General features: G+C 35.3%; 1 protein-coding gene across 1 annotated transcript in view; it reads left to right on the top strand.

Annotated features, from left to right (window-relative positions):
* The window catches only part of LOC150105132 (protein O-mannosyl-transferase Tmtc3-like), a 318,113-nt gene that overhangs the window by 231,439 nt on the left and 63,923 nt on the right, over positions 1–22,751 (top strand). Inside the window, exon 12 of the mRNA XM_090395125.1 lies at positions 11,459–11,545. Coding sequence (XP_090251251.1) covers positions 11,459–11,545 — 87 coding nt within the window. The remainder of the gene's footprint in view (positions 1–11,458; positions 11,546–22,751) is intronic.

The following is a 22,751-nucleotide window of genomic DNA, read 5'->3' on the forward strand; positions in this document are numbered from 1 at the left end:
ACTTTACGACAAATAGTCGAGAAAGCATGGGAATATAACAAAGATCTGTATTTAAGTTTTGTCGATTTGGAAAAGGCATATGACAAGGTGCCAAGAGAGAAGCTATTCAATACGCTGCAGTTATATGGTGTCAATGGGGCATTATATCAAGCAATACTTAGTCTTTATTTGAGTTGTGAGTCAGCAGTTAGAATTGAAGGAAGTACAGGAAGATGGTTTAATGTTAAATCTGGTGTGAGACAAGGATGTACATTATCCCCTCTGTTATTCATTATCTATATGGATCACATTATGAAGGAATGTGGTATTAAACCTGATATCAAAATTGGAGATGTTAATGTCAGCTCTTTGCTTTATGCGGATGATGTTATACTTCTAAATAAATCCACTACAAGTCTGCAAGATTCTCTGACTAAATTGAATAGCTGTTGTAATAGATATGGTATGAAGGTCAGCAATAAAAAGACAAAGACAATGAAAATAGGCAGAATCATTGAAAATGTCAACTGTGTTGTGAATGGAGAACCTGTGGAACAAGTAAAACATTTCAGCTACTTCGGCACGATTTTTACTGAAGATGGTAAATTAAATATAGAAATAGACAACAGAATCAGGAAAGCTGGTATGGTGGGAAGTCAATTGAATAAATTCATATGGAATAAGAGAGAAATTAGTCGGAACACTAAATTAGCTGTATACAAGACTGTGTTCAAACCAATTTTAACTTATGGATCTGAGAGCTGGGTCAGAAGTAAAACACTTGACCAAAGACTAGAGACTGCAGATATGAGAGTCCTGAGAAAGATTAGAGGCGTGAACAGATGGCATCAATGGCCATATCATATTAAAAATGAGGATATTAGGAAAGAACTTGACATTGTCAGCATCCAGGAATGCGTTAGCAGAGCTAATCTCAGATGGTATGGTCACTTAAATAGAATGGGAGAGGAAAGATTAGCAAAACAAGTGTTCTCTGCCAGGTTGGCAGGAAAACGACCCAGAGGAAGACCAAGATATAGGTGGGTTGATACGGTACAAAGTGCCTTAGACGATAGAAATATAAGATCTGATAATGTTGGAGTCTTGACAAGTAACAGACCGATTTGGAGGAAAATTGTTGATAGGAAGTTAGTAATGATGTAATTTTTTCATGTAGTACTGTGATATCCTGTACACCCCTTGAGGGTACATGGCAGGAATTTGATGATGATGATGATGATGATGATTTTTTTGTTCAGTTGGATTTTCTAGCTTGTGCACTGCCCATTTCTTTAGTGATAATGACATTTTGCATTTGTTTTTTTTTTCATTTCTGATTCTATTTCCTGAATCCATGAGGCATCTTTATTGTGTTCAATAGGATAATTCCTTATTGACTTCCAAAATTTGAGTGTTTCTGGTGAATGATTGTTTGCATTTGTATTTCTCTGGAGAGACAAAGAATTGGAGTGGTTCTGTTGAAATTGCATATTTTGTACACATTGGTTTATTCTTGCTTCATATCTTTTAATTTTCTGTGCAGTCGCTATAATTCTTTGTTTTAGCTCTTCAGTAACTTCAGCAATTGTTTTGTTGGCCAAATTATATGTGTTAATCAGTTTATTTTTGATGTTATTAAAGAGTTAACTTAAAGTCCAACTTTAAGTTAACTGTTATTAAAGAGTTAACTTAAAGTCCAACTTTAAGAAACTTAAAGAGTTTCTTTGAAACTCTTTAAGTTGGACAGATAAGCTCGAAGTTTGTTGATTTTTTATTCCAACCGGATTTTCCATGGTGCAGATTGTTTCATTCTTGGCTTTTCCCCTTGCAGTTTGCAACCAAGCTTCACTGTAATGATATAGGCCAGTGGTGTTCAACCCATCGATCTCTTGTGTATTCCTCCTTACAAATTTAATGAAAACTGAAAACATAATATTTTATTTATCATTATTTTGTATTATTTTTAATTCGCTTTAAGTGTATTGCTATTGTTTATTTATTTTTCATTAAAATTGTCAAATCAGTAATTTTCTTATAAGTCTGGGTAAATGAATTAATTTGGATCAGTGGAAGTCAAACAGCGAGCCAGGTGAATATGATTATAAGCAAAGTGTAAAAACTCGATTGTAGCTTAAATATTAAATATTCCAAAGCACATTACATCGATTTTTTACTTAGGTTAAGTCCCATGTGAATATTGTAAAAAAATAAACTTTGTTTGTCTCGGTATAGTTTGTATTAGATGTTTTTGTAAATAACTCTTTTAAAGCTAACTGTATATACTGCTTTAATAAGAATATGTTAGAGTGTTAAAAAAAGGCAATGTTTTTGTCGCCGAAGCTGTACATGGCGGCATTAGAAAGATTGTTATTGAAACTTGTATGTATGAGAAAGGCTCGCAGGCTCTAAGTGTAAACATCTCCGAAGTCAGTCAGAAAGAGTTCGAACAACTTTCCGATGGCCGGCAACTTACAATCAAAAGAAAGCGGAGGAGAACAAAAGGCGTGCCGAACTTGAAACTTAAGATGAAAGACTCATACTGATTCTTTGGGGGTTGCCAAACTTCATGCGAGATCTCAGAGGAGGCCTAATAAAAAGGGACTGAAGCAAACAGAAGGGGTCCCGGTTCCAGAATTACTGTCAGAGAGGAGGCCGCCCAGTCCAGAGTCGCTGTCAGAGAGACTGCCCTGATCCACGTCACTTGGGAGAGGAGTTTCCCGCTTCCAGAAAGGAGCTTCTCGGTTCGAGACATCGCTAGAGAGAGAGACTACTTCTAGGCCGCAGACAACATTTCAAATTGCCGAAAGGAAGAGTTCCAATTGCCAGAGAAAAGTTTTCAATCCAGGTTAATGTCAGACATTCACCAGTGTGTTGCATTTTCATTACAATTTGATGAATCAAATGACTTCACTGATATTGCTCAGTTAATGCTATTTATTCGCATGGTATTTCAAGATTATTCAAGTAAAGAAGAACTTTCGAAAATTATACCATTATTGGGAAGGACTAGGGGAGAAGATATTTTTTCGGTATTTGATGAATTTGTGAAACAACATAAACTTCTGCTTTTTAAACTTGTGTCTATTACTACTGATGGTGCTCCTGCAATGATAGGTAATAAATCAGGCTTCATTTCCTTATGTAAAAACGATGACAAATATCCAGATTTTTTAACCTACCACTGTATTATTTACCAACAAGTACTATGTAGTAAAAGATTAAACACAAAAGATGTTTTGGATATTACATTTAAAATTGTAAATTCTGTTCGAGGAAAAACCTTGCAATGGCGGTTATTTAAATTACAGGCAGATGATGATAGGAAACTTCTGTTGTACAATAATGTTTGCTGGCTCAGCAGAAGTCAATTTTTAGAAAGATTTCTTGTATTAATTAATGATATAAAAAATTTTTTATGAAAAAGGAGATATTTATCCACAATCTAGTGATAAAAGATGGTTGTTACACTTATCATTTTAATTAGATTTCTGTACGAAATTATGCAATTTAAATTTAGAGTTACAAGGTAGAGATAAAAATTTAATTGACATGTTAAATTCAATAAAAACTTTCCAACAATACTTACTTTTATTAAAGAAAAATATAAATGACCGTGAATTTAGACATCTCCCATATTTATTAAAATTTTTTGAACAAAATCAAGAAATGCTTCGCTATGATTTAAAAGAATTTATTCGTGAAATAGAATTAGTTGAGGAAGAAATAAATTCAAGATTTAAAGATTTTAATAAAACTGAAATGAGTGTATCTTTTATCAATAATCCATTTCAAGAAAACTTGAACATCACGGAAATTTCAAATAAATTTAGTGGGCTGTTTGATATAAACCAAGCTGAAATAGAACTTGAGATAATAAACATTCAGAATAGTTTACATTTAAAATCAATAAACAATGAAGTCATTTGGAAGTATGCAAATGAAAAATTCCCAATATTAACTGATATGGCACGAAAAATTCTGTCATGTTTCGGATCAACATACTTGTCAGAATCTGCTTTTTCAAATATGACCGTCATAAAAAATCAATTAAGAAACCAAATTACAAATGATGATTTGGATGATTGCGATTGGCAACTTTTTCATATCAACTTGACTATGAAAATATTGCGAGATCCAAACAATGCTAAATTTCACATTAATTTTTTTTTTTTTTTAATCAACCAGCATTTCCTGTAACTTGTGAGTTTGTAATCAATCTGTTGTTTTTTCTAACTTTGGTTTTCTAAAATAGAGAAATAAATATTTTATTCCAATATATTTGTTTTTTTTTGTTATATTAAAATATTTGTTGTATTAAAATAATTAAAAATTATAAATAAATTTTTAAATACACAAATAAAGTTTTTAGTTATGTATTTTTTTTTTTTAGTTGTTGTTTTATTTGTGCGTAATCAGATATCAGGTTGGTGGAACATGATCTATATAAGATCGCCGAATAACTTTTTATAGAAAAGTAGCTCACGTAGCAAAAAAGGTTGAACACCACTGATATACGCTGTGCTGTATAAAAGCTGATTTGTTTCCTTTATACTGCTGGTTGTGATGGTTTTAATCACTGCCTTTGCATCTAAGAGGAGCTGTTTTAGCATAGATTTATGTAAAGCTTTTAATGGTGGTATCTTATACAGTCGTTTATTGAGTTCATATGTTCCAATATCCCTGACTTCATTTTACACTGCACTTCTGTCAAAACATTCTGAGGTATGTTGTCAGCTTGTTGAATTCCAAAGTTAGATATAGCATCCTCCTGATGATTTGCTGTTACTGGAGTTGTTGGTTTATTATGTAACTCTTGCAGCTCAAGTTCGGTAAATATTTTGTTATGGAAAATGAAATTCTTTTGGTCCATAAGTCTTTGTTCTGTTATTGCAGATTCTGGGAAATTATGTTTCCAAATTAAATGCTTTCTAAAACCTTGTTTTTCTGGTGTTGAGCTGTAAAAACATTTCATAAGTTCTTTGTTTTCTTCTACAGTCCATTTTTTACTTTTGGTTTCTTCCAGTCGCTTTTCAGCTTCCTACCCTTATTGCCCAGAGAGCTGGATCCTGTAGTCCACTTGTTGCGTGATGCTCAGGATCCTCAACATCTGACGCAGTCTTTGATGACCCAGGTGTCGACTGATCTGGTATGGATCTCTTCTTACTTTTTACCATTAAAATGGGGGATGGAACACTGTTAGTCTTGCTACTCAGTTGAGACCTGTCTGACAAGGTAGGCCCTGCTGGCAGCTATGCTATCACCAGAATAGCTCTCACCATCACTGAAGCACACTAGCCCCACCACCACAACAAGGCCATATTCCTTATTATTATTATTATTATTATTATTATTAACATCCGACTTCCGTGGAGTCAGAGACTCATCATGGGAGGTAAACACTATTGCACACAGTGCTCACCAACCATACTTTAAAACGATTCTATTTGTCTACATTCACAACACTCAGGCATTGCATTCCACTCACCAAATGCTCTCCATTCTATGAAAAATCTCTTCCATGTTAACCTGATAACAACCCCTGACTAGCTTATGTCTCAATCATATCCCCTTCCCCCTTCCTCCTATACACGAGGCTTAGCATTTTAAATTCTCTCAATCTGTCCTCGTACTCCACATTCCAAAGACCACCTGACAACCTTTTTGAATCTTCTCTGGATCCTCTCTAACATATCATTGTCACTGTTAAAGTGACAATATTAACATGAAGCCTGATCAAGGCCTTATACAATAACATCATAACCTCTCTATTTCTGCATGTCAGAGTCCTCTGCATCATTGCATTATTCAGTGTGATGACCACAACTTGTGCAATGTGGCCTCTGAATTTCAGATCCTTATCCATCACCATTCCCAGATCTCTCATTTCCTCTGCCTCCTTTAAAGTTTCCCCACCAAGTGTATACTTTGAATCCCATTGTTGCTTACCAAATTTCAAACCTTACCCTTTGCAACATTGAACTGACAGTTCCACTTACCTGCCCATTCATGCAATCTATTCTAATCTTCCTGCAAGTCCATAACATCTGGATCGACTCTGCATTGCTCTACCCAATTTTGCATCATCTGCAAACAGCTGCATATCACTAGTTAAACTCATCCCAATATCACTAATATACAAATTGAACAACAATGTTCTCAAAAAGGGGTGCTTAAGGGTCAAAGCTGTATAACTGAGAGGAGACCTCCACATAGCCTTAAAAAGGAATGCGGAGAACCGACCAGAGCTTCTGACCTAATGTCCAATCCTCACCTTCTCGTGGTGCACCCTGTTGGGTATCTACTTTGATACTGAACGAACGAGGATGGGCTGGCAATTTGGGATTTAGCCGATCAAATTGTATTCTTATTGGTTAAACCAAAATATAGAATGATGGTACAACATGACAAAATTTCATGCCGGCTGGGGCGTCGCCCGGTTAAACAAGGCCCCCGTTGTTTTCGCCAGGGAACCAGGGCGAACAGCGAAAAGTCAGCTACTGGAACAAATCTGAAAACAAACCCCAACTCAACATCACCAGAGTTAAAGATCGGTACTATCAATGTAAGAAGCCTGAATGGCAAAGAAATGGAGCTAGCTGAGGAATTAGATAAGTACCAGATCGACATAATAGGGGTGACTGAAACAAAAAAGACCAAAACTGGTGAGATCTTTCTGAGCAATAAATACAAAATGTTATATTCAGGCAATAACAATCAAGGAAAAGAAGGAGTAGCCATAGTATTCAACACAAAATACGAGGCTAATCTTCTTGAATGGCAGTCAGTCTCAAGTAGAGTAATGTGGGCAAATATGAGAATGGAGAACTGGACAATGAGACTTATTTGTGCCTATGGTCCCACAGAAGGTTCTACTAAGGTAGAAGTGGAGGAATTTTTTGAAGCTTTAGAAAAAGCAACTGACACAATGAAAAAGGAAAAGTTGGTCCTTGTTGGGGATCTAAATAGTAGAGTAGGAAATGATTGTGAGACATACAAAAATATTTTGGGAAAATTTGGAGAAAAGAGCAAAGCTAATAATAATGGCAAATATCTGTTGGATTTCTGCTCAGGACATGGACTGGTTATTACTAACACCATGTTCCAACATAAAAATGTGCACAAATTCACATGGAGAGAAGAGGCAAGGAATAAGAAAAGTCTCATTAACAGTGTTATTGTTGATAGTGATGTTTTCTCCCTGGTGCAGGACACCAGAGTGTACAGAGGATTTGAAATTGGAAGTGATCACTATTTAGTCTTGAGCAGGATAAAATTGAATTTCATATTGAAAAGAATAACATGTAAGAAAGTTTTAAAGCGAATAAAAGTTGAGCAGCTCTCAGATGTAAACTGTAGACTAAAATACAGAAATATTATTGAAAAGAAAATGAAAGAGTTTGAGAACAGGAATCAAACCTTGGAGATTCAGTGGCAAACTCTGAAGGAAACATTGATTGATTCTGCCAGAGAGGCATGTCGTGAGGTTGTGTGCAAAGATAAAAAAATCAGAACTCCCTGGTGGACACAGGAAGATAAAGAGGCAGTGAAGGAAAAGAAGAAAGCATATCAAAAGTTCCTGGCAAATAAGTCAGCTTTTACTCTTACAGAATACAGAGACAAATGTAAGAAAGCTAAACAGTGTGTAAAACTAGCTAAACAAAAGTCATGGGAGGACTTTGGCAAGAATATAGAAAATAAATATCAAGAAGGTGGCAAAATATTCTGGAGGTTGTTGAAGAAGCTTAGGAATGGAGGAAAGAGTGCTGTAAAAGGAATTAGAGATGATAAAGGTGAAATGAAAACAGGAGAAAAAGATATCCTTGAAGTATGGAGTAATTACTTTGAAAAACTGCTAAATGAAACAAGCAGTGATGACAGCACAGTGATAAAAAACACTGACCAGGCATGCAGTCAGGAATACATATCCATACTTGAAGTAGAAAAAGCCATCAAAGGCTTGAAATGTGGAAAGGCAGCAGGAATAGATGATATTCGACCAGAAATGCTGAAGTATGGTGGTATAAGAGTCTTACAGTGGCTGTACTGCATAGTTCAGAAAGCCTGGACAGAGGGACGAATTCCCGATGATTGGAGTAGAGCTCTCATAGTACCCATATATAAAAAGGGAAATAAAACTGAATGTGAGAATTACAGAGGTATTTCCCTACTGAGTGTTCCTGGCAAGATCTATGCAAGTATACTTGAGAAACGGTTGAGAAGAATTGTGGAAGAAAAGCTTGGTGAAGAACAAGCTGGATTCAGGCCAAATAGAGGCTGTCAGGATCAGATCTTCACTTTACGACAAATAGTCGAGAAAGCATGGGAATATAACAAAGATCTGTATTTAAGTTTTGTCGATTTGGAAAAGGCATATGACAAGGTGCCAAGAGAGAAGCTATTCAATACGCTGCAGTTATATGGTGTCAATGGGGCATTATATCAAGCAATACTTAGTCTTTATTTGAGATGTGAGTCAGCAGTTAGAATTGAAGGAAGTACAGGAAGATGGTTTAATGTTAAATCTGGTGTGAGACAAGGATGTACATTATCCCCTCTGTTATTCATTATCTATATGGATCACATTATGAAGGAATGTGGTATTAAACCTGATATCAAAATTGGAGATGTTAATGTCAGCTCTTTGCTTTATGCGGATGATGTTATACTTCTAAATAAATCCACTACAAGTCTGCAAGATTCTCTGACTAAATTGAATAGCTGTTGTAATAGATATGGTATGAAGGTCAGCAATAAAAAGACAAAGACAATGAAAATAGGCAGAATCATTGAAAATGTCAACTGTGTTGTGAATGGAGAACCTGTGGAACAAGTTAAACATTTCAGCTACTTAGGCACAATTTTTACTGAAGATGGTAAACTAAATATAGAAATAGACAACAGAATCAGCAAAGCTGGTATCGTGGGAAGTCAATTGAATAAATTCATATGGAATAAGAAAGAAATTAGTCGGAACACTAAATTAGCTGTATACAAGACTGTGTTCAAACCAATTTTAACTTATGGATCTGAGAGCTGGGTCAGAAGTAAAACACTTGACCAAAGACTAGAGACCGCAGATATGAGAGTCCTGAGAAAGATTAGAGGCGTGAACAGATGGCATCAATGGCAATATCATATTAAAAATGAGGATATTAGGAAAGAACTTGACATTGTCAGCATCCAGGAATGCGTTAGCAGAGCTAATCTCAGATGGTATGGTCACTTAAATAGAATGGGAGAGGAAAGATTAGCAAAACAAGTGTTCTCTGCCAGGTTGGCAGAAAAACGACCCAGAGGAAGACCAAGATATAGGTGGATTGATACGGTACAAAGTGCCTTAGACGATAGAAATATAAGATCTGATAATGTTGGAGTCTTGACAAGTAACAGACTGATTTGGAGGAAAATTGTAGATAGGAAGTTAGTAATGATGTAATTTTTTCATGTAGTACTGTCATATCCTGTACACCCCTTGAGGGTACATGGCAGGAATTTGATGATGATGATGATGATGTTCTCAGAATTGATCCCCCCCCCTCGCAGTACACCACTGGTGACCTTCCTCTTACAGGATACCGCACCCATATATGCAACTTTCAGATATATGGGTGTGGTAGTAGAACAGCCAGTCACTGATCCAACTTGGAAGTCTGTTATCCAAGCCCATCTGTTTCAATTTATTTAATAGTTTGTCGTGCGGGAGCAAATACAAAAGCTTTGCTTTTGTATTTGCTGTATATGCATCTCCCCTGTCTGAGGTGTTTATCCTTGTTATAGTGCATAAGTAAGTTAATAAAACATGATGCATTTTAACATGCCCATTCTGATAGCCACAGAGAATACTGCTGTTTTCAACATAATTCTGTATCCTACTTCTCACTAATCTCTCTCTAGTACCTTCATCACAACTCCAGATATACAGATTGGTTTATAATTTGAAGCCACAGCTTTATCACTACCTTCATGTAGTGGAACAATTTTACCTTCTTTCCACTCCCTTTGAACCTGTGCTGTTGTAAGACTCTTATTAAACAAGCATGCTAATACTACTGCCAATTCCTTGGAAAATTCCCTTAAGGTGTGTGGTAAAAATCCCATATTCTTGGAAGAATATGGAAGGCACATATTCTACCCACTTAACCTTTCTGATGCTTTAGGCATTTATCAACTGAGCTCCTGCACACCATTATAAACAGCATGAAACATCGTTGTGCATGTTGTATTGCTGTGACGAGATGAACACATTCCTTATTGAGGCACTTTGGCAATTTCATTTTGACCTCCTGTTGTTGAACATTGTCTTCATGTACTCATTTGTTGCTGAATTAAACTATTTATTTACTTTTTTTTTCTTTCACATCTCATATCATACTGCTTTTCACCAAACTGCATAAAAATTCATCATACAGATTTTGAGTTATCATGTTTCTCTTTGTTCCTTAATTTATGGAAGCTGGTATATAAATCAAAAACTTCATAATGCAAACTTGGAAACATATAGTGTTACTCTTCTTTTGAGGATTGATTGTTTATTTGTTCATTGTATGCGAATAATTGTTTTTCTTATATATGTCTTTACATGCAATTCCAGATGCAAATATTTTAATGTTAGTGGTAAATTTAAATGCAATAATTTTTTGTTAAACTTGTTCTGTGTAATACACTTTTACATCTTTTAATGAGCATTCTCCTCATTCCTCTTTAGGTTATGTTTGTTTACAGTTGGGTTAATGACTATATTCTTAGTTCCAATGGGTAACATGTGTATAGTACCATATGACTTCCTAAAGAGCAGGAGAAGCACTTTGTAACCTTATTTCAGTTCTTTCTTGCCTCATATAGCTTCAATTCTCATCGTGTTTTTAGTCTAATGATGTAATGAGATACTCAGCATGAACTATTAGTAGTTTGTATTAAATTCTTTATTTCACTATGTTTGTTTTCGTGTATATTCATTTAATAAATTAGTCCACTGTAGTGTTAAGGCTTGGCTATTAAGATAGTTTAACTAAACATAAAAAATATCCATCCATCCATCAGTGGTTCTGACAGGCACTTAAGCACCCATGACCTTTCAAGTATTCTTCGACCTCCCAACCGTAACTCAAGGATAAGGTAGTTGGCCCTGTGCCTCCTGAAGTGTCCTATGTCTGTAGATGCATGTGTTCACAGGGCCTGTTTGCAGTTCTGGGGGACATAAATAACCACGTTTCTGGGTAAAAAAAAAACCCTACCTCCATGAAATCTGATAACTCACCTTTCGTCGAAAGAGCCAGATAAACGTTCCTCACGTCACTGCCGGGAATCAAACCCAGGTCTTTCCAACCAAAGGACTTTGTCTATACTGACTGAGCTATGGAGGCTCTACATAAAAAATATAGAGTTATTAATGTTTTTTTATTTTAAATGAAGATTGTGTTTTCTAAGATCATTATATTTCTTGGGGGGAGTCGTAGTGATCTCTGTTTTAATCTTCCAGCTGGGTGTGATATATTTAGAACGGGGAAGAACAGATCAGGCATTGTTTTACTTTGATAAAGCTATTCAAATGGATCCAGAACATGAGGTAATTTAAATGAATAATAAATAAAAGGTGTATAAAATATATGTGTGATTTGTATATGTAATCTGTTGAGAATATAAATAAAAAAAATTATCTATATAAGTTTCAAGATTGCAAACATTTTGAGACATTTGCTATGTACTGATCAAAACTATATTTCTAGAAAAAAAATTATTCTAAGAAATAAATTTGGGATAATTTACTGTGAAACAACTTTTAATTCTCTTTACTTCTCCACTGAAAGCTGGAGAAATAAAGTTTCAAAGAAATAAGAAGGGAACAGGAACGATGCACATGCTTCCTAATTACTAGGCAGCATATTAGAAGTGGACTGAGGTTATGAAAAATCATTATTTTCTAGTGTATTCTCTCAAGGGATATTATTATTATTACATGACACCTCCAGGGAGTCCAAGGACTCATCTTGGGAGGGCACACTACTCTTCGCTAACACATCTCATCCTCTCCACTACTAATTAATTCTCCAACTACGACACTACTACCATCAACACCATCTATCGCCCATCATCGCCAACAGCTGTATTTTTTATCTGTAAATTGCATGTATACTGAAGGCCGATTTGTCTGTACGCAGGACGAAAAACCCAAGTTTCCAGGAAAAAAAATCCTGCTACCACTGTATGAGATCGGCTAACTCACCTTCAACTGGAAAAAGCCCCTATAAGGATATTCTTGATTTTATAACAGTAACACAATTAAAATTTCATGATTAGTTTTATATTGGTTGTGGTATATAAAAGTAAGTAGCATAATAAGGAAGAGCAGAGTGTTAGTTGAATAATACTAAATATTTATTTGAAAGAGAAAGAGAAAGCAAGATTTGTTTTGTTGATCTCTCCCTCTCTCTCTCTCTCTCTCTCTTTCTCTCTCATATATTCATGTTGACTGAGGTGTTGCCTGGATACGAGGTCTAGCATGAATAAAACTGAAAATAGGCACCACTGATGCAAGTATCAATCAATAGAAAATAAGTAGAACTGGCAAAAGAAGTACGAAGTATCATGGACAACATAACTGGCATTACTGAGACACAGAAAATCAAAAAAAATAAAAAAATAAAAAATTCTGCTAAATAATAAATATAATTATATTTGGACAGTAGCAATCAATAAAAGTAAGTTGTAGCTATAGCATTCAATATTAAACATGAAGATAAACTTTCTTGATTGGTAGACAATTTCGAGTAGAGTGATATGGATAGATTTCAAAATGGAGTATTGGACAATAAAACTTATTTACACCTATGGTCCGTCCCACCAAAGATTTTTCTAAGGAAGAAGTGGAGGATATTTTTTGTTATTCATTCGAAATTAGAAATTTTTGAGCCATTGTATATTAGCTGCCTTCTCTAAAGAAGGCAGCTGATTGACATGAAGAAAAACAAAAAGCTGATCCTTGTTGAAGATTTAAACAGCAGAATAGGAAATCAATCCCCAGTATATAGAAATAATTTGGAAGGATTTGGAGATAAAGGCAAAGCTAATAATAATGGTAAATATTTCCTAGATTTCTAGACATAACAAAGAAGAAGGAGAAGATGTAACAAAGACTATGTTATTCTTGATAGTGCTGATATCTTCACTTTCGTGGAGAACACAAAAGCATATAGGAGATTTGAAATAGGAAGGGAAAAAAAAAATATAAAATACACATCTGAACATGATAGAAAAGATATTTAATTAACCATTTTCTTAAATTGATGATAGTTTAACCTCCCTACCAGTTTTGACGTATTTTTACTTCCACCAAAATGACTGGTAATTAATTTACGGAATTCACAACGCATATGAAGTATATTAATTAAAGATACTTTAATGAATCACTTCTATATTTCGGCAATGTCACATTGCCATCTTCGGGAACATAAAGATATGGTATGTGCACTAAGGAACTAACAAAGCAAATGAGGAAGAAAGTAATAAACTAATTCTGTTCCTAATGGTGCAAGAGGGCACCATTAGGACTTTAGGAACAGAATTAGTTTATTACTTTCTTCCTCATTTGCTTTGTTAGTTCCTTAGTGCACATACCATATCTTTATGTTCCCGAAGATGGCAATGTGACATTGCCGAAATATAGAAGTGATTCATTAAAGTATCTTTAATTAATATACTTCATATGCGTTGTGAATTCCGTAAATTAATTACCAGTTATGTCTAACCAACGTATAAGTCTTTCCACCAAAATGTGAATGTGAAGCATATGACAAAGTTGGAGAAACATGGATTAGAAGCCCTAACCACTAAGGATTATCATCTCTTTTATCACCATTAAGAAGTCTGATATAATCCTTCACACTCAGGAGAATCCTTAACCAGATACATTTGTGACAGCATCTCAAAGCCAGTGATGCTATGCAGCATGAAGCATAGTTCCTTACAGTATGTACAGTACTGCTGTAATTTTAAATAGATATGGACTAAATGTATACAATATATTTTTATATTTCTAGTGTTATAGTTTGTCGTTAATGCAGGACAAAATAACAGAAACTTCCAATCTCAAATATATATATGTATATACAGTAGTGAACAAATTAATCTGAACAAGGCGAATTTTCATCAAGTTTTAGTTTGTTTTTTTGTTTCATTTCACAATAATTCAGTTTACTATTTTGGTTGAATTCTGCATGTTTTAACTGTCTATGATGTTTATTAATAGTGTTGTGTGTTTTTAATAGTGTAAACAAGTTGGCATTCATAGTGTTTTATTCATTTTGTATAGCTATAAAATGGATACATCTTCAAGAAAGTGTTCAAAAATATATACTCTTTCTCAGCACACATCCATGACTCAAACACAAATTGCCAATGCGTGTGGTGTTGGTTTCTGTACTGTTAATGTGATTTTAAAGAGTTTAGGGAGACAGGTACCTTTTCTCCTGATAGAAGAGAAAAATGCAGGTGAAAAAGAAAAACTAAACTTACTCAAAATCATTTGCTAGTTAGAAAGAGCAAAATTAATCCAAGATTGTCTGCTGTAGACCTAAATAGAGACTTTCCAGGTAGTGGGATTAATATACAATACCTTCCTCGAGCCATTTCTTTTTTACCTTACTCATCCGAGAACCTTCTTCAAATCCAACTGTTTTCCCTACATTCCAGACTATCCTATTTTCTTCTTGTATACACATAAAGTGTTCCCCTGTCCACCCTAAATCTCCCTGTTTGTCTTGCACACTTTAAATTAAAGATGCCAAGAAATTATATTCTTGGTTTAATCCTTTATCCAAGTGTAAGCAAGCAAAGTTTGCATGTGAAGTAACTTCATGACTGGGCAACTCGTATATAGAGGCTAATGACTTCACATCACTTGCCTTACTGTCCCATAATGCAAAGCACATATCTTTATAGACATATATATATATATATATATATAATGCTTGCATTATGGGAAGGATCACTACTCAGACCAGCTCCCACTGATGAGACCTCAATAAAGGTTGAAACCGGTCTAGGTAGTGACTCTTCATGTCTGTAAGGATATGTGCTTTGCATGCAAACTTTGTTTGCTTACACTTGGATAAAGGATTAAACCAAGAATATAATTTCCTGGCCTCTTTAATTTATAGTATAACCAAGTGGGAAAACTTTCAATATCTTTCACACTTGTTCTCTCATTCTCTACCCTCATGCTACTCACTTCTCTATTCATAAGCACCACTTCAAAACTTTCTTGCTTACTCTTCTGCTCTTTTACATTGCTTCTTACTTGCTCAGAGTGCATTCTTTACACTCATTTCTCTCCCTTTCAGCAGCAGCAGCAGCAGCAGTCTTTCTGAATGACTCATGCTAAAACTATTGAAATGCAGTCCATCATTCTTATACAGTTAATTTGTCCTTCAAACTCATTCCACACATTAACAAACTACCTTTCTCTTCACACATTTCCACTAATATATCATTCATAATTCTTGCTCTCTGCCCCAATCTCATCACTCTTGTACCTGAGCAACACACTGATTACCTTTCCTATCATACTATTATCTTTTATCATTCTCAACAACCTCCTAATATCCAGTCTTACATTCTCCTTGCTCTTAGTCAAGTCATTTGTTGCTACTACCAGTACCAGCTCTCATTTGCTCACTTACTCTTTATATCCAACATAGTAAATAACATTTGGTTCTGAAATGATTACTCAATGAAAAAGAAAATACCACATATATTTCTTATTCTCATTATTATTCTGTATTTTCTTGAAGTACAAAGAAGAAATCACTGGACATTTGAAAAGAAAAATATTTACTGCTGGTTGTTTAGATATGTGGCATTTTTGAAGTAGCTGTACTTTTACTAAAAATGTATAAGTAATGCTCCCCAAATGATTTACACTTTTGATTTTTTTGTGAATGTTTTGAAAATAAATTATAATCTGAAATATCTACAGGTTGAATAGCCTTCTTAAAAAAAAGCTGAATACCTATGCAATACATCTCCACTTTTTTTTTTTAATTCCAATTCTTCTTTCTTTCTAAGATCAGATAATAATAATTATTATTATTATTGTTATTATTCAGGCCTCCATGGAGTCAAAAGACTCATTGTGGGAGGTCCTTTCTAAGAAACACAAGTCCATCAAGACTCATTGAGGGAAGTCCCTCCAAGGAAACACAAAGTCTATCATACCACTCCTTAAACGCATTGACCATTCTCACTCCCACCACTCTATCAGGCAATGCATTCCATGGCTCAACCACCCTCCACACAAAGAAACCACCCTCACCCTCTTTCTCACAGTTTCCTTTCGTAACTTCCAGGGATGGCCCCTTATCATGACTCCTTCCCGCTGTTCAACCTAGCAAAAGAACTCCCCAGTGTCAACCCTGTAACCACCTCTCAACAGTTTAAAAGTCTCAATCATATCATCTCTCCTTCTTCTATCCACCAAACTCTGCAGTCCACATTCCCTCAGCCCATCCTCATAACTAACATTGTACAGTCCTGACACCATCTTTGTTATCTGCCTTTGTACCCTTTCCATAGTTAATTTATCCCCCTCAAATCCTGGGGACTAGATCTGAGAACAATAGTCTAAGTGTGGTCTGATCAGAGTCTTATACAACAGAATGATAACCATTTTATCTCTGCAGGTCAGTGTCCGTCTCATTATTGCAGCAATCCTCTGTGTTACCTTCACTACTTATGCAATATGTCCCCTAAATTGTATCAAATAATTTATAATTTTTTGATAATAAAACTAAAGCTGTGATTTTTATCTTATGATTCAGGATCTCCATTGATTTGCAAGACTTATTGTGGGAGGCCCTCCCTTAAGAACACAATATCTATCATACTACTCCTTGAACTCATTCACCATTCATACTCTCACCCCTCTATCAGATAATGCATTCCATAGTTCCACCACCCTCTTTGAAAAGAAACCATTTCTCATGCTCTTGCTATTGACTTTCTTTCACAAAGTCCAGGAATGGTCCCTTATCCTTGCTCCCATGTTTCCCCAAATGAAAGAACTTTCCATTGTCAACCCTGTAACTGCCTCTCAACAGTTTAAATGTGTTAATCATATCACCTCTCCTTCTATGTACACATTGTATTCCACATTCCCTGAGTCTAACATTGTACACTACTGATATCATCTTTGTTATCTGCCAGTGCACTCTTTTCAAGGTTAATTTATCCCTTTCAAATCCTGGGGACCAAATTTCAGCAGAATAGTCCAGTTGTGTTCTGATCAGCACTTTACACAATGGAATGATGACTCTTTTATCTTTGCTGGTTAGTGTCCTTCTTAATATTGCATCAATCCTCTGGGTTACCTTCACCACCTTTGCAACACGCTCCCTGAATTTAAAGTTTTCTATCAGTAATCACCCCAAGATCCCTTCTCTCCCCACTTCCTCCAGTGCAATTCCTCCAACAGAATATGTAGCCCTCCTATTGATGTATCCCAAACTTCAAGACTTTACATTTAGCCTAATTAATCTGAAAACATTATCGATTTGCCCATCTGTCCAGTTTACTCAAATCCCCTTGAAGGGCTACCACATCTGTACTATTACCTAATAACACTTCCCAGCTTCACACCATCTGCAAACAACTGAATATCCCCCTAAAATCCATTGATAGTGTCATTGGTATAAAGGTTAAACAATACAGGTCTCTGTTCTGAGCAGGGAATGGATATATTATTATTATTATTATTATTATTATTATTATTATTACATGACACCTCCAGGGAGTTCAATGACTCATTGAGGGAGAGCAACTACTCTACCACTAAATTCACCCACTACAATGAACTGCAACTGGAATCATCATCTACACCAACGCCATCTACTGCCCACCATCACTACTAGTATTTTCACAGACAATCACAAACATCCATGCCCATGGCAGGATTCGAACCCGCAGCCTTTTAGCTAGAGAGCAGATACGCTAACTACTTGGCCAACCAAGCCGGCAATATATTATATTATAATATAGTATATTACCAGTAATATAAATATGTTATATTTATATTACTGGTAATATAGTATATTACCAGTAATATAAATATGTTATATTTATATTTCAATGGATATAAAGCTAGTAGCATATATAGGGGGCAGCTGACAGACAGACAGACACTAGAGAGTAGTATATGGTGTAGTAGAATCTAGAAGAATGAGGGTGACTGATGAAAGTCACTAGTGGTGTGCCACAGGGATCTGTGGACCATTGTTGTTCAATTTGTATATTAATAATATTGGGCTGGGTTTAACTGGTGAAATGTAACTGTTTGCAGATGATGCAAAATTGGGAAGAGCAATGCAGAATCATGCAGATGTTGTGTATTCAGTCCAATGCAACCATTTAAATAGATTGCATGAGTAAGCAACAGTATGTAACTGGCAGTTCAATATTGCAAAGTGTAAGGTTTTGAAATTTGGTTAGCAACAATGGGATGCAAAGTATGCACTTGGTAGAGGAACTTTAAAGGAGGAAAAGCAGATGAGAGATCTGGGAGTAGTAGTAGTGAACAAGGACCTGAAATTCATGGGCCACATTGTACAAGTTGTGAAGTCACTCACATCAGATAATGGCAATTATGCAAAGGAACTTGACCTGCAGAAATGAAGAGGGTGTGATTCTATTGTATAAGGCCTTGATTAGACTTCATATGGATTATTGTGCACGGATTTGGTCACCAGGCTTTCATGGTGACAATGATATGTTAGAGAGAGGGTCCAGAGAAGATTCACAAAAGTGGTAAGTTGTCTTTGGAATGTGGAGTATGAAGATAAATTAAAAGAATATAAATTACAAAGCCTCATGAATAGGAAGAGGCCAGGGGGGGGGGGATATGATTGAGACATATAAGTTAATTAGGGATTGTTATCAGGTTGACATGGAAGAAATTTTTCGTAGATTGGAAATGGGATAGAACAAGAGGCTACCCTTGGAAACTGTATAAGGAGGACATGAGGAGAAGGTGCCTTGCATGTAGAGTGGTTGTTGAGTGGAATGCATTTCATGAGTGTGTTGTGAATACAAATACACTGAATCTGTTTAAGGCACAGCTGGATGAGTTTTGTGTGTGATAGTGTGTACCTCCCACGATGAGTCTGCGACTTCATGGAGATTAGATGTTAATAATAATAATAATAATTACATGTATAAATGAAACAAAAAAATCGCTGATTCACTATAGAATGAAATTTGTTATACAACAGTTGCCTGGAACCTAATGTGTCATATGACCAGGATATGCCTCTACATTAAGAAATCTTAAACTTCCAAATCACATTTCCCATAGCAATTCTTGAAGTCTGATTTATTGGAAGTGTTCCAAGACAAACAGAAAATAACAGCATCCTATGTTCTTGTATAGAGTCACACACAAGCAACAGTAACAATCCATATCTATATTTCATAGTGAATATACATAGTTTGTCTCTGTTTTAGCAAGCCTAAATATATTAATGATTGTGTTCACAAGCTTTAACTGTTCAAAGGGTGAACCCAATTACTTTGTAATACAATATTTGTGTGCTTTTAATTAGGTATTTGTCAGGACTCTAAATAACACTTCTATGGTTTTCTTTTTCATTTGTCAATCACAAAAGTTCAGATCACATTAAGTAATAAAGATAAATTAGTTCATTCAGAGTAACTTTCAATTATAGTAAAAAAACCAGTGTTTGTTTCTTCCTTATATTTATTTTTAAGCGAATCTTTATGAACTCTCCTCTTCTTTTTACATAGCATAGCTTCTGTTCCTTTCTCACTTCTATCAATGTATTCTTATTTTCATGTGTCCATCAGCTGTTTGACTCATATTATGATACAGCATATTCTATTTTCCATTCTTGAGACCATGGAATGATGTCACAACAGCCGAGTATCACAAACAGCAAAAAACAGTTCAGTCATGTGGACAAGTTACATTCACCAGTAGAACAGTTGCAATGAGGCTTCTGTTTTACTTGATGCCTATTTAATATAATTTACAGTAAAACATTTACAGATATATTTTAATTTGTAATGTTGTTGGAGATCTGTATGTTTTTCTGCTTCTTATTGCAGCTATAGGTTGTTTTCAACTGGTAACTTTTATTGTGAAATTTGGATAGGTTTAGCAGCCTTGATCGGTTTCTATTTGTAGCAAATTAAACAACCACAGCTGCTTCATCCCCTTTACAGTGGAATGAAGTAGCAGTAGTTGTTAATTCATTTTGACAAGATAGCTTACAATTTTATGAATAAACAGATATGGTTGCCTAGTTATCAAAAGGATGAAGAGATGTTGGAGAAGGTCCAGAGGTGATTGACCAAAATAGTTTCTGATCTCTGGAATGTTGAATATGAGGAAATGTTAAGACGATACAGTTTGCAGAGTCTGGTGGAAAGGAGGAAGGGGATGATATGATAGAGGTGGAAGATGAAGGGAGAACAAGAGGTCATCCCTGAAAGCTATATAAGGAGAGTGTAAGCAAGGGAATGAAAAGCAGACTTTTTTTTGCATGGAGATTTGTGAATGATTGGAATGCATTGCCTGAAAGCATAGTGTCTGTAGAGAATATTAATGTTTAAGGTACAGTATGATGAAAGGGGCCTCCTAGATGAGTCTGTGACTCCATGGGGGTCTTAGGATAATAATAATAATAATAATAATTATTATTATTATTATTACAGGCAACTCCAAGGAGTCCTTAGACTCATCGAGGGAGGCCCTGACATCATGTCAAGAACAACTATTCAACATTCACACAGTATCTATCATACCTCGCCTTGAACTCATTCACAGTCATGCCCACAACAGACTCTGGCAGCTTATTCCACTCATTTGCCACTCTCGAAGTAAAAAATACCTAGCTCTAACACCCTTGCTAACCACATTCTTGCCCAGCTTCTATGTATGGTCCCTAGTCCTCCCACCACCAGTCCTATTCTCAAAAATATCTTCTGAATTAATCTTATAGAAACCCTTCAGTAATTTGAATGTCTCAATCATATCACTCCTTTTCTGCCTATCAACCAATTTCTGCAACACCCACAAATCTTCAACCTGTTCTCATAAGGTTCATTCCATAGACCTGCTAATATATGCTAATATAATATACATCTTGTATATTATTTCTGGGAAAACTCCCATGTTACTCCTCTTAATAAACTATTATAATTACAACTATTTTGCCTGCTTCAGTTTAGGAGTGCCCCTGTTTAAATGTCATTGGCTATTTACTCATGGATTCTTAGGGCATTGTAGATGTAAATTTACCAAAAAGTATATGTAGCATAAGGAAGAGAAATTTACACATACCTTTTTCTGGGTGTTGCGGCTTTTCTTCTTTCTGCGATGTCCAAAAACTACTGAGTGTGTGGGGGGGTTGGCAATTTGGGAAAATTAAATTAGAAAAACCTGTTTTTTTTTTCTTTTTTTCCAGTAATATATATATAAACAATATATATATATATGTATATATATATAATATAATATATATGTTTATATATATATTACTGGAAAAAAAGAAAAAACCCGGGTTTTTCTAATTTAATTCTCCCAAATTGCCTACCCCCCCTCCGCACACTCAGTAGTTTTTGGACATCGCAGAAAGAAGAAAAGCCGCAACATCCAGAAAAAGGTATGTGTAAATTTCTCTTCCTTATGCTACATATACTTTTTGTTAAATTTACATCTACAAAGCCCTAAGAATCCATGAGTAAATAGCCAATGACATTTAAACAGGGGCACTCCTAAACTGAAGCAGGCAAAATAGCCGTAATTATAATAATACATCTTGTTCTTATTCTAATTTTAATAATTCTACTAATAATAAAATGTGTCCATAAACAAATTATGTAAAGATGTTTAAATCTGTACACTATACTATTATTATTGTTATTAGTATTATTTCCATGGAGTCATAAGACTGGGAGGCCGATGAAATATCATACTATTCCTTACAATTAGTCATACTATTGACATTCCTTGGAATGTCATACTATTCCTTAAACCCATTCCTCAATGTCTGCACATTCACTCTAATCAGGCAGTACATTTCATGGTCCACCCACCTTCCATTCAAAAAAAAAAAACACTACTTCTCAACCTCTTATTCATTACCTCAGTTTGCAACTTCCAAGGATGATCCTTGTCCTTGTAAATAACTCAAAAGTTTAAATGTCTGAATCATGTTACTCCATCTTCTAACCACTAAACTCTGTTGTTTGCATTCCTTCAGTCTGACCTCATAACTAAAATTGTAAAGTCATGATATCACTTTTCTTATCAGCCTTTGTAATCTCTCTCGAAGATTAATTTGTCATCTTCAAATCCTGGTAACCAGATCAGAGTACAGTAATCCAGAAGTAGTCTGATCAGGCTTTAGAATCAAAACAATTTTATCTCAGCTAGTGAAACTCCTTAGTATTTCAACAAGCCTGTGAGTTACCATCACTATCTTCAAAATATTATTATTATTATTATTAGCTGTCCAAAGAATCAAGGACCCATCGACGGAGTCCACACACCACCCAAACCAGCTGTCATACCTTCCCTTAAACTCATTCACCCTGGATGCACTCACTGCTTCAACAGGCATACTGTTTCACTCACGGACAGTTCTGAGAGAGAGAAAAATCTAGTTTTCACCTCTTTCTTAACCACATGTATCTTCCATGAATGCTTCCTTGTCCTTTCACCACTATCCATATAATAAAAAATTTTATCATCCGATATCCTA

This window comes from Typopeltis vanoorti, chromosome 7 (genome assembly GCF_054136105.1).
Source record: "Typopeltis vanoorti isolate ZY-2024b chromosome 7, IOZ_Tvanoo_1.0, whole genome shotgun sequence".
Taxonomy (NCBI): Eukaryota; Metazoa; Arthropoda; class Arachnida; order Uropygi; family Thelyphonidae; genus Typopeltis; species Typopeltis vanoorti.